The sequence below is a fragment of the Candoia aspera genome, chromosome 5, assembly GCF_035149785.1.
Source record: "Candoia aspera isolate rCanAsp1 chromosome 5, rCanAsp1.hap2, whole genome shotgun sequence".
Taxonomy (NCBI): Eukaryota; Metazoa; Chordata; class Lepidosauria; order Squamata; family Boidae; genus Candoia; species Candoia aspera.
The window spans coordinates 58296782-58315853 of NC_086157.1; the positions used below are offsets into that span (position 1 = coordinate 58296782).

The window sequence follows — 19072 nt, forward strand, 5'->3', positions numbered from 1 at the left end:
GGGCAACCATCACACATGCATGCACAGTTTTGGATATAATTAATCACTAGCAGATTTGCATACTCCAGTTATTTCTGGATTTGAGCAGCAACTCTTTGATGTTTGAGAAGACCCATTTTAGGGCCTTCAGGAGATGCTTCAGAACATGGATGAATACGTACAAACCGTGTCTATTTTCATATTATTAGAGCAGTCCTGTTTTTTCCAGGCTTTGCACATACAGATTGGAGCAGCTTCTGAAGCAGTTGCACAAATCTGGAAAAATACACGGCTGCTTTAACCATTTGAAAAAGGGTGCCTTATATATGCTTTATTGGTTGGTAGTATATGTAGTATACTTTGTATTACCTTGTTTTTCTCCTTTTAAATTTTGCTGGTCTTTGACCGAATAAATATTATTGATATGTGCTTCCATAAATACAATCCATTTATTACTCCAATGATTCAGATTAGACGTTTTCTCTTACAAATGTAAGCTATTGTACGAATGCATAAAAAAATGGAAATAAATAAAAATCCAAAAGGTTATTTTCCTTTTATTGTTGAAGTGACTATTTGACAGAATGAATAAGAGAAAACTCACTGTTGGAGGGAAACGTGTGGTATCAAGTAGACCAAGTCTTTATTTCAGGAATAGTATGAAGCAGCTCTGAAATCAGGATTAGATAACGTGAATATTCACAAGCAATCTCTCCCAAAAATGTAGTTGTGAAACACACTTTGAAATCTGGTATTAGATTTTGCTTATTAGTGTATTTTTTTCTCCCAGTTGGAACAAAACACAAGTTAAAATAAAGTTTCAATACTAAGTACACTCTTGTCCAAACATAATAGTATGGGGGGTGGGGTTGATTGGTCATGCTTTGTATTTATTTGGTTTTAACTCAAAGAAATGAGATAGAATTAAACAAAATAGACGTACCTTCCAAACTACTTCCTTGGGTTCTCACAAGGATTGATCCATTCTTTGACCAATGAAGAATGTGTGATCAAGATCATTCTTCCAGATCATGTTCTTAAGGGGGGAAATGTTTCTGTACTCTACACTTCTTGCAATATTTTACCTCCTTAAACCTTTCTTCTGGTTTAAAGTGAACTGCTAGATAATTCAGATTTTAGATCCTAACATTGGCAATTACCTATGTTTGTCTTCAGACCTCTGATGTGACCCAGCTGCCCAGTTTTTTTTAAAAATTGATAAACACAAGAATAAGAACAGCAGGAATACATATAACTTCAGCAGTTCAAATTAACTATGTAATCTAGTTGAAGCTGATCAGCATTTAAAAAGAAAGTATTATAATGGTAACTGGATTATAAACTGGTATACTTTGAAGTGCAAGCTCAGGATCTTAAATTTGTCATAATTTCAATAATCGCTATTTTAGTTATTTCAAGGAAGATGAAATTAAGCAAAAAAGAAAAAAAAGTCAGAGCTAAGATTTTAGCATGAGAATGAACACAGCTCTAAAATCACACTTGTCTCACACAAAACAAAATGCATTTATGTTTGCTGCAGAGAAAATTATTTTAAAAAAAACTAGTTATGAAGCATGTTTGAAAATTAATCTCAATAGTCCATAATTATGTTTACTCTAAGTTAAGGGTAGGAAAATTAGGGCCATAATGGCAGCATGTTAAGGAGATATACCAGCAGTGCTAAGAGACAAAAGTAGATACATCCCTCTTTTTTTCACATATATTCATCAACTATCTGTCAAATATGATTTCTTCTTGTCTTACTCATTTCTACCTGATCTAGGAAAGTGGAAACCTAACCAACTCTTCCTAGAAATGCCTAGCAAGAGCTGCTCCATTTGCTGCAAATTTTGGAAAGAACTGGCTGTGGTCAATACACTCTCTATTCAAACCTTTACTTTGGGTATTCATCTCTAAAATAGTTTTCTATATCAAGCCAAGTCTCATATATAAATTAAGGGGACAGTATTTACATGCTAATTCTCTTGACCTTAGTGCAAGCCACCCATCCTCATTCATCCATACTTAGAATTAGGCTTTCACATAAACCCAATTATTTCTATACCTCTTACAGTAACATTATTCATTATGTATTACTTCAGGTTAAAATAACATTTTTCAGCAAGAAGCACCAGGTTTCTAAAGCTGCATCTTTAGTAAAAATAATATATACACTATAACCTGATTAAAAATACTTCATCAGATTCAATACAAACTAATTTGTACTCTGCATACATTTTATAAACTAGAATTACATAGATAATATGTAGTACCAGTGTGCTATGACACTACACGGTAGCATAAACAGGGAAAATTATCAAGTTATAATTAATATTAGAACTAATTTGGCATACAATCAGCAATAACTGTAATTATTTTGAATTCATATTAGCAAGAGGAGTCAATGCTAAAATTAATTTATAACACTCACAAGCAAAATACTTTGCCAGAATTTATTTGGTTTCCACAATTAGTTCAGTGTCTTGGAGATAACCGCCCAGAAGATGGCTGAGGCAGCCTGAATTTTGACAAGAAGACATCAAAATCCACAAAAGTGAATGGTTGATATTCATGATGCTGCAGGTTCTTGTAGGTAGAAATGTCATATGTTTCTTGAGCAGTTTCAAGTGATGGCTTGGCCTCTACAGGGAGAAAAGAAATATGTGTAAACCCAGGGAAGAGAAACAATATTCCTAGCTAAATCAGATTTTGATTCAAATGGAGATTTATTACTAACACTGAAAATTATTACTATCAACTGATAATTGGTGGTGGCACTTGGTGAGTTGTAAAAGAAACAAAAAACTACTTTCAAGGCTTACACATATCATCCAGTTGTGAATGATGCTAAGCTTGGGTAAGTAGGGTAGATATGTGATGACTGGAACTGTCAATCAAAGTGAAGTATTGCAGGGTACCTCCTCCCAATTTGGAGGGAGGAGTAATTGAGGAGAGGGGGATTTGGGAGGTGTAAGTGGAAGGACAGGTGTGAAGAACACTCAGAGCCCTTGCCTAGGGAAACTTCTATGCGTCATACAGACAGGGTTATGAATACAGTAGTGCCGGGGAAAGTAAATATTGACAGACTGTAGAAACACTGTAATGTTAAATCAGTATCTTTATAGCCCATTTTAAGTTATTTAATAAAAAATAATTTTTCTTGAAATGTTAAAAAAGTAGCTGTAAAATCCTAAGTGTCTGCCATATTCTATCTAGTCATATTACCTCAGAAAATTAAAGAAGAATTTGTAAACCACAGAGGGGGTTGGTGGTTGAAGCAAAAAGTAGATCCTTTAAAAAACCTCCCAGAATTAATGGGATTTCACTTTAATTTTGAAGAAAAACATAATAAGAAAAGGGCACCCACAACAGATATGGTACATAACACATGATGGCAGTGCTGGGACCTGAGCTGCTACAATAAAAGTGATCAGGAAGGACAGCTTAAAGGAACGACAGAATAATACCAAACAGTTTCAGAGGTAAAAGTTGTCCAGAAAGTACATAACTGGAAACTATAACTGGAAAACACAGTGACATAGAACAAGTATCAAATAGGCTTATGACTGTGAAATTTGGTCAATGAACAGGGCAGTTTTCAAAATGGAATAAGGTTTCTCTGAGGGAGGTTTGAGTATAGGAAAGATATGGCTTCTCCTCACAAAGCAAGCTATATTTCAGTAAAAAGTACATGGTACCTATATTTTACACAAAGTCAAGAACATAACGATATTAAAAAGAATTTGAATATACAGTATTAAATGGCAATTGATTACAAGTACATTAGGTTTTTTAAAATCAGGAATAAGTCAGAATACATGGGAGGAGCATTTCCAAACAAGATGTGCATGCAACTGAACCTTCAATGTTTGTGTTACATTAGTCAAAACATGCATATTCTGTTTATGAATCCAGAACCATATCTTTCCAATGGAGTTTATTACATCAGACAAAAAAACAGTATTTATCACCCCAATTGTCCTCTAACTTCACAAAAGCTACAAATATGTCCAGCCTTCAATGGAATTTTATTTAAAAACCCCTTGGGATTGACATGAAACATTTGCTGAGTTGTATATCACAGCCATAATTTGTTTAGCTGCTGTTTGCTGAACAAACCATAAAGGTTTATCCATCATTCCATCTATGGAGATTGAGAAGACTATTATCTTTTTAATTGGTATTATTATTATTTTTGTTAGCCACCTTGAATATTTGCTGGAATAAAAAGGCAGGACATGACTCAGGCATAAACCACTGCTAGAAAACCACAGTGATACATTCACACATTGTTGAACGCTAAAACCAAGCGAACCACATAATTACTTTGCATGGTATGAATTCAGTCACTGATTGGCATTCCATTGGTTGTAACATGAAACTACTAAATAAGGATCTCCAACTTTCAAAAGTAGAACACATTTACCATTAATTTATATGGCTGTGTTTCACTCAACATGTTAGTCCTCTCTACCTCTCTGCCTCATCATAAATTATCAAGGGAGTGGTGCTTTAAAATTAATCAATAATTTTAAAGTCTATCATAGCACCTCAAAGCTCAAAGGTCTGGATAATAATCCAGAATTTATAAAGTGAAAGAGAATCAAAGAGAACATAAGCCAAAAACATTAAACAGTACTGGAGAGATTAATATTAATTCAGATATTGCAGATTATTTAGGTTCACTCCAATCAGGCTTCATTCCTGGTTATTGGATGGAAACAGCTTTTGTTATTTGGGTGGATGATGTACTTTGAGGAGGATGGATTTGGGCAGCTTGTTCCTATTAGATCTTCTGGACTCAGTGGTTTTCAGTATGATTGACCATGGCATCTTCTGAACTAGTTATTTCATCTGATCTTAGGTGTGTTTTTGTCCAAAACTGAGAAGGAGTTTTGGTGGTGATGGTGGTCATCTTTAGGTAACTGGTTTCATAAGACTGATGCTAGGGGACTTCTGGTGCAGTGTTGCATGGTTCCCTTTTACTCCCCATGCTTTTTGAAGATCTATATGAAATTGCTGAGTGAAGTCACCCCATTTTGGGCTTAAGAGTAATTAGGCAGAGTTATTATGGGTTAGGGAACAGAATGTTCTGGATGGAAACTTACAATTATTCTTAGCTGAAGTTACACTTTCCCTGATAGACTAAGTACTCAGATAGAATTGTAATATTGGCTGGGCAGGAGATTTTAATGTCTGGAGTGAATGTTATCTGCTTTTACTAATTGCTATTTTTGCAGTACAATGGATTTATTTTGCAATAATTTCTGCCCTTAACAGGTGTTTTAAAATATTTTAGATAAACATAAATATTCAGGAAATATTGAATATGCTACCCCTTGGTGTCTAACATATTTCTATAGCAATATTTAGTAATTGTTTAAGCCTCTTCCACTGAAATAATTGAAAGTGCTTAATTCCAGCTGGATCTTGGCTTACTAATATTTATCTATGGCTTTTAGTTCCATTAGCAAAGCTATCAGTAACCTAACCTGTATACAATTATACCTTAATAGACTATTATGTATAGTCACCTTTAGAAGTTTCAAATTTTACCTCCTCTAATCTCCTGTTCCAATTTTCTAGACCAGCCAAACTAAACTGAATGTCTTTTCTGTCATTAATTTTCCAGGCACTGCTGCCCCCTTCTGTAACTCAAATAATTGGGGATTTTTTTCTCTATGTATTAGTCTGAAGATATTTATCAGCTTGACACGCACGTTGAATTTTAAGTTTCTTATTTGTCAATTCATATTTCAACTGGTGTCTACTATTTTCTCTGCATTTGTAAATGGATGGATTATTGAAAACAAGAGATCTTAAAAAGCATATTGATTTTTAAAGAATACATACTACAGAATTAAAAATATAGAATGAAGAACATGGTCTGGACAGGAAAAGCTTTATGAGGAAGTGTTTAGAATATGTGGGAAATGATGTTTGCTTTAGGGATTTTTGGTGTATTTTGAGATTAAAGATAATATTTAAAGAACATTAAAGTGAAAGAGAATGAAAATGCAGATACCAAGAGAGCCAAAAGGAAAGGCCTCTGGTGCAAATGCTGCATCTTAATGACTAATTCACTAAAAGTGACACCTTTGCTAACCTATCACACTGATTTTCTTGATACCCCAACAAGGTCAAATGTTTCCTTACAGAACTGTAGGGTTGCAAGAAGTGAAAAAGAGTGAAAAGCACCACATAAACAGCGAGTCCCAACAGAAAAGCAACATTAAGGCTATGAGCAAATGTAGATAGGTAGAAGAAAAGCCTGAAAAAACAGGTCACTCAAAAGTCTATAGTTCATGCTTTAGCAAGCAGGGACAAAATTCTCATTTCCTTTATGAAGACATTTTTACTTGGTCATCTCAATTTTAAATATTCTAAGTTCCTTTAATACTTCAAACAAGAGAAAGTAGAAATAGAACGTTGTCCCCCCCATCTTCCATTAGCATCCTTAAAGCTTAATGGGAGAATCAGAGAATATAACTGCAAAAACTTGTAATAGTTCATCAATAATGTGAAAAAGCCTTCTTGGGAAAATACATTAGGGAAGCAGAAAGAAACATTTCAAGATATTTTTCAAATAATGGGAAAGTCAGAGTATAAAACATTTGCTTATATAAACTCTTTCAATCAATAGGACTAATGCAGAAGAAGATAAAGTGATACCCTGTGGAGTGCTTTGTTCTTCAACTTGAGCTCCTGCTTCTGGGATGATCTCCTCCTTCAGGGTGCTTTCTACCACTGGCATATTTTCCCTTGAAACGTCTGCCCCTGGCTCTTCAGAAATTCTGTCCTGCATCTCAGTTTTTTGCACTTCCTTTGTTATGATTTCATCCTGTTTCAGATTTTGTGATATATTTTGTGGAGGCACCAGCCGAGTTCTCTGTGGATCAGAGTCAGAGAGAGATGCTTCCAGGCGTTCAGATAAAACTTCTGTCGGCTTTTGACTCTCTGTAATCACTATTCCCAAGTTCTTCTTCTTTAAATATATTTCTTTAGGCCTTTGTTTTGAAGCAGTTTTCATAATATCTGATTCTAACTGCTTGTTATCAGTTGTCCAGTAGAGTTCCTTTTGTCTGTGTGGCTTCTCTCTGAAGTCATCATCTTCAGAATCAGAGCTAGAATCTGACCCAGAGCTTGATGAAGAGAAAGATTCTTCATCTGCTGACTTCTTTCCTAAGCCTTCTGTTGAAGAGAAAACTGTCTCTCTCTCAAAAAGAAACTGTGCTTTCTGAGGAAACATTACCAAAGTTTTCTTTGCCAAGAATTTTCTCAGATCTTCATCTGTTAATTTTACAGCTGCATCAGGTTTACTGTCAGTTATGACCTCACTCTTATCTGTAAATTGTGGGAAAGAATTAGGAAACAGCTTTTAAAGGAAAGCCAACCTCCATTTTGGTAGGATAATAGTTGGATGCGCTCTTGCAGTGCTAATTTCAGCTAGCTAATTTCAATTTCTCAGCTGGCAAAGAAGGGGTTATAATTTCTGGAAAGATACTTTCACAGCTATTACTATAATATGTAACTCTGGTATAGCAGGTTTGTTAAATTAACTGGTATAAAATTCACTCTCTTTGGAAAAAAATCTGCTAGATTTCATATCAATATAAAACGTTTTTTAAATATATCCTTCAGTTACAAATATTTCTTCTAGGAACATTAGCATATTATCAGTTTCATATGCTGGGCTGCTTATAAATTGTGTCAGACCTACTCTGATCCAGTCTCCACAATTGAATGAACACTTCCCTATTATCTCAACGGCATACTGACATACATATTTCATGTTGCAATATCCAACTACCTCAATTGCAGTAAGCAACAACAATATCATCTATTGCAAGTCTAATTATCATATATAACAAATATCTTTACATGAAAATAAAAAAAGTTTTTTCAATACTATATATATGTAATATATAGAGTTATAGATGATCTTTAAAAGATACTACTTGCTCTTCTAAGTTCAGACCATGCAAAAATTTAGGAGTTTTCTTTAATCCACACAAGCTGTACTGTCTTTCCCAAAAGCATATGCCCATGAGGAGTGCCAGTTGTAATGCTTTTGCCTCCTCTGAATGTAAAGAGTTGTCTAGTTCAGTTAAACCAATCCTGAAAGTCAAGATGTCTGTTGCAATGGTAACTAATTTTATGCCTCTGAGCACTGAGAAGCAGGGATGAAGGCAGCATCTGTCCAAATGCCAGCAGTAGGCACACAAGAAAGACTGCCTGTTTATATTGAGAATCTTCCAACTGCCGTTGAAAAACACATCCTTCAGGAATGCATCTAGACTTTTAAAAAAGACAACCGCTACTAGCATTCACACACTCTGAGACTGCAAATTCTGTGTTCATTATATAGGCATAGGCCTGGTTACTTGAGGGACTACCTATCTCCCATATATCTGCCAGGCCAATTTGATCTGGCAGGATTGGTGCACTCCAGGTTCTTTCAATTAAACAATGGCATCTATCAGGACCCCAGAAGTAAGTCTTCTCTGTAGCAACATGTGCCCTCAAGAATGAGGTTCTCTCCAAGATGTGGATGGTCCCCACCCTACTGGTGTTTTGTAGGGGCTTGAAGATCTGGCTTTTCTCCAGGCCTTTTGCGAGGGTGAGCGAAGCCCCCTTGGGTTCTTTTTTTCTGTTTCAATCCAGTGCTATCATCTTGCTATCTTTTATTTCGTATTTTTGTTTTTGATTGTATTTAAAAATATCTTTTTACTTGTGATCCACCCAGCATCATTAAGAGTAGGGCAGCATACAAATTTAATAATAAATATGCATCTTTCCCAAAGCAAGAAAACTAGCTCTAAGCTAAATTTTCAAGAATGAGAAGGATTAGGTGTATGCAGCATGGATCAGTATCCTTGCATGGATCAGTACAAGATGTTTTGCAGACTGTATTATTTTAGAAGAAGTACCTATAATTCCTTGAATATTGGAATAACAGCATGCTGTTTCATTGATATATTTAAAAACACTGCTACCCAAGCAATTTCTTGTCCAGTTAGGCTAATCCTGCAGAAGACTCAAAAAGCATTTTCAAATATAGGTGTCCTGTAATGTTTTGTCGAAAAGTTTTTCACTACATGTTTGCACTAATATTTCATGGTTTCAGTGTATCTTATTTTGCTAAAAGGAGTATTTCAACAGTGAAATAAAACCCAGCTGAAAGCTCCAAAAATGAAAGCAAAACCTTCTACTTATCTTATATTAATCAGTTATTCTGGGAATTTTTTTGCTTCTTTTGGAAAAGTGTATTAAAAGCAATAAATTGTTGCCTATCCAAGTAAAAGTTCATGAACCAGAAATTAGCCAAACTGGGATGTTCAAATGTTTGTTGATCACTAGTCACTCCTCAGGATTTTGTCATCATAGTGGTTCAGGGTTCCTTTAGATTAATTTTTATAAACAAATTTCCTGCATATAGAAATCTAGCGATCAGGGAAAGTAGTTCTAGCTCAGGTTTTCCCCAAAATATTAGTTTTCTATATGTTTTAGTTCTTATACATATAAAACTATTCAGTAAGTGAATACCCATCTGCAATTTCAATCAATCCATTCCTAATGGATACCAGCTACCTCATCTGCTAGGTGTGAGAATTTGGTTTTAGTTTGTATGGGAAAAAAGGAATCAGACTTATGATTTTAGAGAGCATCATATAGCTTTTACTGGAAACAGCCATGCAACCAATACTACTTTTGTTCCTCTTTGGCTGTTGGTCTACACCAACTTGCACTTGGTTAATTGCCTGACATCTTCCAAGCAGAGCTCTTACTTTAGCCTTGAGCTAAAACACTACTTGAATCAATGCTGTTTCCTCAACATTGTCCTCTTTAGTCTTAGTTTCCTCCTGTACAGAGTACTGAGTGCATTCCTTGGGTTGTTGTCAAGCTCACTTGATAAGTTCAAACTATTCATGTCAGCCTGCTTTAAATCAACTGAGATTATGAAAATGTGATCATAAAGCAAGGAGTCATATGGTTGTTTTAGATCTAGGAAAATACATTCTTTTCTGACTTGTACCAAGTGCATTAAACAGGAGTCTCAAGCTACAGTGCTCAAAGATATTTAATAAACAAATCATCCAATCCTGGTGCTAAGCCAGATACTGTAAGTGCATACTTGTACAAAGGGATGAAGTTATCATTGTGAAATATTAGCACTGGCCATTATTAGGAGGATAGTATTTCAAACTACCTCAGCAGGATTATTCAATTTCTTTACCAAATAACTTACCAGGAAATAATTAGTTATTAAAAGACAATGGTTACATCTCAGCAGAGGGCTCTACTTAATTTTATCTACTTAACCCTCTCCATAACACTCAAGGGCAATTAAAGTGGCTCTGACTGAATAATGTTTCTCATCTGAGATGGCAGGTATGCAGAGAAATTGTTTTCAAGGCTGTTTAGTGATGCAAAGCGTAAGAATGAAAAAAATAGTAAAGATATTAATTTTTTTTCAGAAAATAGATGATAAACTAGTAGAGCCTTTTTAATGTATTGGGAAAGCAGAATCTGTGCATATTAGTGACGCTTACAACACGTTTTATTAGCACAATACAATTTTGCCTCTTTATTTCCAATTTACAGCACTGGAGAACCACAAGAAGACTAGGTTCTAATGCTTTTTAGGTCACTCTCTGCCTTCAGTTTGGCTCAAACCAAACTGACAAACTTGGTTTGATACAGGCAGTATGAGGTTTTAATAATTCTGTTAGAAGACTGGTAGATAAAATAGAGGTATAGGACATAATGCCATGAATGTTATGTTGTATTAATGATCAAACTATAATAAATAGAGAATAAACATTTTAAAGCATATTACATGAAAACCAATTATACTGCACTTTTTGAAAACTGAATACAGTATTAAATCATGTTTTACTCCAAACATTTTCATTTCAAGGTCATAGCTACTTAAGTTCTCAAGTACTGATTTATAAACAGAAAAGTTTTTGTAACCCTGTTATGAATATTTTCTTCTTGAAATATATATATTAAAGTTGTTAGAAATTGTTATATAGAAAGTTATAGTTCGTGCTGCACAAAATAAGAAGCTTTATTAGGCTGCTTAAGGAAAAATGCTAGCATACATGCCTAAAAATATTTTAAAGGTCATTCTGGTTATAGCTTTTTCAGAGATTGTCATTTCCACCGGGTAGCATACATTCATCTGTAGCATGCAGTAAAGTAAGTTTCTTCCAAAGTCTCTATGACTTCATATAGAATCAAATTAAAGTATTATATATTCCCTAATTTATTTATTTTAAAAGATGTGCATGGCCACCCATCTTAAAAACAACTCTGGGCGGCTCACAACAAAATTATAAAAAACCATAAAAACATAAAGAACTAGAAACCTGGCACCTCAATCAGCCTCCCAGGGTGCCCCAACAACTCTCTGCAGTGCCTGGGTAAAGAGCCAGGTTTTAATGGCCTTCTGGAAGGCTAACAGGGTGTGGGCCTGCCAGATTGCCAGGGGGAGGATGTTCCATAAGGTAGGGACAGCCACGGAAAAGGCACACTTTCTAGGTCCTACTAGATGGCAATATTTCAGGAAATGGATCTGGAACATGCCTATCCTATCTGATCTAGTGGGACGGTCAGATAAGGTATTCCCGATAGATGCTAAGTGGGCACCCATGTATATTCTGAATCACATGTTACCCTTCAAATCTGGATCTGTATACAGCTATACAGTGCCATTATTTATTTATCAAATTTCGTCACAGCCCATCTCCCTCAAAAGAGGGACTCCGGGTGGTTTACAATAAAGCTAAAAGGGATTAAAGATTATAGTAACAAATTTAAGCTATGTCCAGCAAATCAATTTTCTTGCACTTCACTTACCAGTTGGTGTCCATCTGTGTACTTACCTTTAAAAAAAATTAAGTACCTCTCCATACATGTTGGGGATGTAACTCTTAGCATTCACAATTAGCATGGAATTGCAATCCCAACACAACTGGAGGTCATCACATTGGGAAAAGCAGTTTAAAGGCTTATGAAATGTGAAGATTTTGGTTAGTTTTCATATGTATGGTATCAGAGATTCATAGCTTGTGTTCTTATTATGTGACTTTAATGGTCTGATAGTTACTGAACATATAGAAATTATTTACTGTCATTGTTTTGCTCTCATGAGACGTTGTAGTATTAGTTTAAAAACAAAGTATTTACACATTTCTGTCAATTAGGGTTTTTAAAAGCTTTCATTGATGCCACTGGGAAATTTCCTTAAAGATTAATTCCTGTACAGGGTAAGTCCTAAGAACAGGAGGTGGCAGGCAGGAGGAGAAAAAAGGGTAAGAGTGTAGAATTGCAAGGATGTGACAATGAGCCAATTAAGGTGTGTGTGTGTGTGTGTGTGTGTGTGTGTGTGTGAGAGAGAGAGAGAGAGAGAGAGAGAGAGAGAGAGAGAGAGATGGACAGAGAGGAAATATGAATGAATGTGGATAACTCTTTTCCTGTCCATTGAATGGACTTTCCCAGGAGAATTATAGTTTATGGGATGGCAGAGCAATTGTATTTTACTTTTGCTCTTGTTCCTCTGAGTAAGAACATTCACACTATAACAAACCCACTCAACAGCTTTGAATCCTGACATTCTACAAAACATTAAAATAGCAATTGCAATTAAATTAATGTTGCTTCAATAATTAATGTTTTTCTTGGCAATAGTTATTGTAAATTGTCTTACCTTTTGGGGAGCCTTTTTTAGAATCAACTGATTTGGTGCAGAGATAAATAGAAGGAAGATTTCGTAGCCCCCATGCCTGCAGTGATAAAGCCTGTAAGAATTAGGAAAGATATTTGATGAACAATTTGTTTTTTAATTAGCCATATATTTTTCATGAATACGTAAAGCAAAAATTAATATAACCACAGATCAGTAACACGTACATGCAAGAGTGATAATAAAATAGCTCCCATAAGAATTCCTTGTGAAACATCCTGAAATCTTATTTTCTGTTAGAAGAAAGGCTTGTTGCTATAAACAATACATTTGTTGTGCATTATTAATAAAGCCTTCAGCAAAGGATCATTACCTTGTCGTGGTGCTGAAGCTTGAGCACCTCAATGATGCCATGAGCTAAACCGTGAAGGGCCACCCAAGACGGGAAGGTCATGACAGAGAGGTCAGACTAAATGCGATCCCTGGGGAAGGTAATGGCAACCCACCCCAGTATTCTTGCCATGAAAACTAAATGGATCAGTACAACCAGAGATATGTCAGTATACCATCGGAAGATGAGACCCCCAGGTCGGAAGATGGTCAAAATGCTACTGGGGAGGAACAGAGGATGAGTTCAACTAGCCCCAGACGTCATGACGCAGCTGGCTCAAAGCCGAAAGGACAGCTAGCAGCCAACGGTGCTGGTGGTGAATGGCGAATCCGATGTTCTAAGGATCAACACACCATTGGAACCTGGAATGTAAGATCTATGAGCCAGGGCAAATTGGATGTGGTTATTGGTGAGATGTCAAGATTAAAGATAGACATTTTGGGTGTCAGTGAACTGAAATGGACTGGAATGGGCCACTTCACATCAAATGACCACCAGATCTACTACTGTGGACAAGAGGACCACAGAGGAAATGGAGTAGCCTTCATAATTAATAGTAAAGTGGCTAAAGCAGTGCTTGGATACAATCCAAAAAACGATAGAATGATCTCAATTCGAATTCAGGGCAAGCCATCTAGCATCACAGTGATCCAAATATACGCCCCAACCACAGATGCTGAAGAAGCTGAAGTAGAGCAGTTCTGTGAGGATCTGCAGCACCTACTGGACAACACACCTAAGAGAGACATTGTTTTCATCACAGGAGACTGGAATGCTAAGGTGGGCAGTCAAATGACACCTGGAATTACAGGTAAGCATGGCCTGGGAGAACAAAACGAAGCAGGACATAGGCTGATAGAATTTTGCCAAGACAACTCACTCTGCATAACAAACACTCTCTTCCAATAACCGAAGAGACGGCTTTATACATGGACTTCACCAGATGGACAACACCGAAATCAGATTGACATCCTTTGCAGCCAAAGGTGGCGGTCATCTATACAGTCAGTAAAAACAAGACCTGGAGCTGACTGTAGTTCAGATCACGAACTTCTTCTTGCACAATTTAGGATCAGACTCAGGAGATTAGGGAAGACCCACACATCAGCTAGATATGAGCTCACTAATATTCCTAAGGAATATGCAGTGGACGTGAAGAATAGATTTAAGGGACTGGATTTAGTAGGTAGGGTCCCGGAAGAACTATGGACAGAAGTTCGCAACATTGTTCAGGAGGCGGCAACAAAATACATCCCAAAGGAAGAGAAAACCAAGAAGGCAAAATGGCTGTCTGCTGAGACACTAGAAGTAGCCCAAGAAAGAAGGAAAGCAAAAGGCAACAGTGACTGGGGAAGATATGCCCAACTAAATGCAAAATTCCAGAGGTTAGCCAGAAGAGATAAGGAATTATTTTGAAACAAGCAATGCATGGAAGTGGAAGAAGACAAAAGAATAGGAAGGACAAGAGATCTCTTCCAGAAAATTAGAAACATTGGAGGTAAATTCCAGGCAAAAATGGGTATGATCAAAAACAAAGATGGCAAGGACCTAACAGAAGAAGAGATCAAGAAAAGGTGGCAAGAATATACAGAAGACCTGTATAGGAAGGATAAGAATATCGGGGATAGCTTTGATGGTGTGGTCAGTGAGCTAGAGCCAGACATCCTGAAGAGTGAGGTTGAGTGTGCCTTAAGAAGCATTGCTAATAACAAGGCAGCAGGAGACGACGGCATCCCAGCTGAACTGTTCAAAATCTTGCAAGATGATGCTGTCAAGGTAATGCATGCTATATGCCAGCAAATTTGGAAAACACAAGAATGGCCATCAGATTGGAAAAAATCAACTTATATCCCCATACCAAAAAAGGGAAACGCTAAAGAATGTTCAAACTATCGAACAGTGGCACTCATTTCACATGCCGGTAAGGTAATGCTCAAGATCCTGCAAGGTAGACTTCAGCAATTCATGGAGCGAGAATTGCCAGATGTACAAGCTGGGTTTAGAAAAGGCAGAGGAACTAGGGACCAAATTGCCAATATCTGATGGATAATGGAAAAAGCCAGGGAGTTTCAGAAAAACATCTGTTTCTGTTTGATTGACTATTCTAAAGCCTTTGACTGTGTGGACCATAACAAATTCTGGCAAGTTCTTAGCGGTATGGGGATACCAAGTCATCTTGTCTGCCTCCTGAAGAATCTGTATAACGACCAAGTAGCAACAGTAAGAACAGACCACAGAACAACGGACTGGTTTAAGATTGGGAAAGGAGTACGGCAGGGCTGTATACTCTCACCCTACCTATTCAACTTGTACGCAGAACACATGATGTGACATGCTGGGCTTGAGGAATCCAAGGCTGGAATGAAAATCGCTGGAAGAAACATTAACAATCTCAGATATGCAGATGATACCACTTTGATGGCTGAAAGCAATGAGTAACTGAGGAGCCTTATGATCAAGGTGAAAGAAGAAAGTGCAAAAGCTGGCTTGCAGCTAAACCTCAAAAAAACCAAGATTATGGCAACCAGCTTGATTGATAACTGGCAAATAGAGGGAGAAAGTGTAGAAGCAGTGAAAGACTTTGTATTTGTAGGTGCAAAGATTACCTCAGATGCTGACTGCAGTCAGGAAATCAGAAGATGCTTAATCCTTGGGAGAAGAGCAATGACAAATCTCGATAAAATAGTTAAGAGCAGAGACATCACACTGACAACAAAGGTCCCCATAGTTAAAGCAATGGTGTTCCCTGTAGTAACATATGGCTGCGAGAGCTGGACCATAAGGAAGGCTGAGAGAAGGAAGATCGATGCTTTTGAACTGTGGTGTTGGAGGAAAATTCTGGGAGTGCCTTGGACTGCAAGACCAAACCAGTCCATAGTCCAGGAAATACAGCCAGACCGCTCACTTGAGGGAATGAAATTAAAGGCAAAACTGAAATACTTTGGCCACATAATGAGAAGACAGGACACCCTGGAGAAGATGCTGATGCTGGGAAGAGTGGAGGGCAAAAGGAAGAGGGGCCAACCAAGGGCAAGATGGATGGATGATATTCTAGAGGTGATGGACTCGTCCCTGGGGGAGCTGGGGGTGTTGACGACCGACAGGAAGTTCTGGCGTGGGCTGGTCCATGAAGTCACAAAGAGTCGGAAGCGACTAAACGAATAAACAACACATTAATAAAGCAGAATATACAAATATTCTCTCTCCAATACTGTATCTAATTACTTCTGGTTTTGATTTTTTTTTCAGATTCCCAGGCAACTACACTGAAAGTTTAGATGCCTAGGCAACTAATTACCTGCAATTTCTCTGGCTGTTTTTATACAGAAATAAGAGTAATTTGCTTAAATTAGTTTCAAATAAGTGTTTCTTATTTTCAAATAAGCTGTGCAATTCATAGAATTATTTCAACTATTGCAAGAACTTAAAAAGGGCTAAGCACTAGATTTCAAAAAAGATTCTCCACTCTTTAGAATCATATTCTTCATGCAGTCTACAATTTCTACTACAATAAACCCTGCATTTTATTAACAGATATTTCTAAGCTGCTTGATAATAAGTGGAAAGCTGTAGCACAGGAGGTAAAAGAATGTGAGGATAGGAAAAAGCTTCTACATGTGCCATTATGCTATATATACAGCTGGTAGGAAGATGAGATTTTATTTACCTATATAATCTATTGCTATAGACAGCCACAGAGATTTCTTAACTGCTTGTTTAGGGCTAGGAGACATTTGAAGGGCTCAAAAATAGAGACAAAACACACTTAAGAGATGTAACTCTCAGCCAATAATGGTGGAATATTAAGGAAATAAGAAGCAAGACATAATTGACAGAAGAATGTGGGAGAGATTTTTTCTTCATCAATGTAAGACATGAGATTTCAAATTTGATGCAATCTTTTATGAACTCTTCTTTTATTAACGTGTTTCTAATCTATTAGCTACAAATATCTTTTCTGTTCATTTATTATCCTTTGATAATGGAACTGGCCTTTAATAATTTGTATGTGTGTATGCATGCATGTGTGTGTGTGTGCACCCCTTCCAGTCTGTTTTCACTCCTAGGGACTGCCTGGATTAGTCCCTGCAGTTTTCTTGGCAAGGCTTTTCAGAAGTGGCTTGCCATTGCCTGCTTCCTAGGGCTGAGAGAATGTGACTGGCCCAGATGGCTTCATGCCTCAGGTGGACTAGAACTCACGGTCTCCCAGTTTCTAGCTGGTGCTTTAACCATTGAATTGAAAGATAAACATCATAGCTGCCTGGTCATCAAATTAGCATGTCCTTATAAGCAATCTGAGCAAAATCCATTTTCCCACAACTAATGTTTGTTGGAGAATTCTAGGACAAGTTTGGTCAAATGCAGTCTAATATAATTTATTTTGCTCCTTCTGATATCACCAGACTCCTCATGCTTCAAGTTTATAAAGTAATAGCATATACAGTACTCAGAAGTCTTACAGTTAAACCTGGTAATCTGTACACTAGATTACCCATGATATATAGTTTTACATAAGATGGTAAGAAATGACTTGAGTCAAATTCAAGTCCACCCAGCCCAGAACTCTTTGCAAGAGCAATATCAAGCACTATCTTGATATCCCATCAGAAACTACAGTTGATCCACCCTTGAATAAGAAGTAAAATACTTGTCAGAGAGAAAATTTGGATGCCCCTAAACGTAAAAATACTCCAGCTCTAATTAAGGGGTGTAGCTAAAATGATTAAAAGATTTCTTTTGTCAGTCTTATCTACTCTGACTGCCAACAGCTCCGCAGAATCTCAAGCTGAGATATACTTCTCACCGGCGCTGCTTGAAATCTCTTATTTCAGGCATCTTTCAGGGAGCTGTAAACCAAAATAAAATTAACTCTAGCCAGAATTGAATTCATGATCCCAACGCACTGCATATGAAGCCTTAACAAGAACATTTTCTCTAACAACGCTGTTTCTCGGTTTCTATCTTTCCAGGCACCACCGGCGTTTCTCTTAACTCCCCCGCCCCAAGTGTATGCTTATTTAACTTTTTCTCAGAACTACCCGCCATGAAGTGGATTGAGATTTACGACGGCTTATGAGATAACAATCTTTGTCGTAGAATACTACAAACTTTCTTGATTGTTTTTATGCTCTAAGAGTTTATTACTCGCGCTGCAGACTGGAAAATGATACTCGGGTAAAACCTCTTTATTTCGGAACTAGCCAAATAAATTCCAAGTAGATGTCTCGAATCAAATTATACCATCTGGAAACTTCTGGTCAAATCCAGACCAGCAGTAAACCTAATTATTGGCACAGAATTGCTCATCCCTCTGGCTACAGGAGGAAACCCAAAACTGAATCCATAAACAACTCCTCAATGAGCCTCACCCTCCGTTACCTTAAACGCCGCGACACGACCGCAGCCGAGGACCAAAGAGACCGCCATCTTGGCGTTCCCCAAAACCTGTTCCGTGCTTTCCTTTGGCAGCAAAGAAAAGGTTCCCACCCGATCTTCCTTCCTCAACGGCCTTCCCGAGCTAAGTACACCGCTCACGTGGGCTGGAGGCGTTTCTATTGCTTAGGAGCGGCGGGAGTTGGGAGGACTGGAGGGTTCCCTTCAGTTCGAGAGACTGAGCGGAGGGGCGCCCTTCTGCTCCGTGTACTTCTAAAGACAGGCAGACAGAACTTCAGCGAAAAACGTTGGAAGAACGTTCTTAGGTCATTCTCTTGGATGCAGCGTTGCGTTCCCTCAATACGTTCTCCTCTCTATGACGACGCCTCCCCCGGGGCGTTCATTGCCACGAGATTATGGAAACCTCTTGTCAGTTTTCTGGCGAAATGCCCGTAAGATTGCGACAGTGTATACTTTCTCAGCGGATGCAGTTTTTAAAAGCTCGGGTTCGTTGGCTATTTTACATCTGATATCTCCATTCCCACAAAGGCCTTGCAGTAATTTTAATCACGTTAGCGGTTCGGGTGACAAACAACTACGCTCGTCTCTATGGCAAGCCGTGCCTTTCTGAGATCATC

At 37.4% G+C, this 19072-nt stretch overlaps 1 protein-coding gene across 1 annotated transcript; it reads right to left on the minus strand.

Moving 5' to 3' along the window:
* Nucleotides 1-528: 528 nt before the first annotated feature.
* On the minus strand, nt 529-18930 carry NDUFV3 (NADH:ubiquinone oxidoreductase subunit V3). The gene is made up of 4 exons (XM_063305301.1): nt 18441-18930; nt 12695-12785; nt 6652-7323; nt 529-2621 (listed from the first exon to the last, which is right to left on the minus strand). Exons 1-4 carry the CDS (start codon nt 18486-18488, stop codon nt 2455-2457), a joined length of 978 nt encoding a protein of 325 aa, XP_063161371.1. The 5' UTR covers nt 18489-18930; the 3' UTR covers nt 529-2454.
* Between the last annotated feature and the right edge of the window lie 142 nt (nt 18931-19072).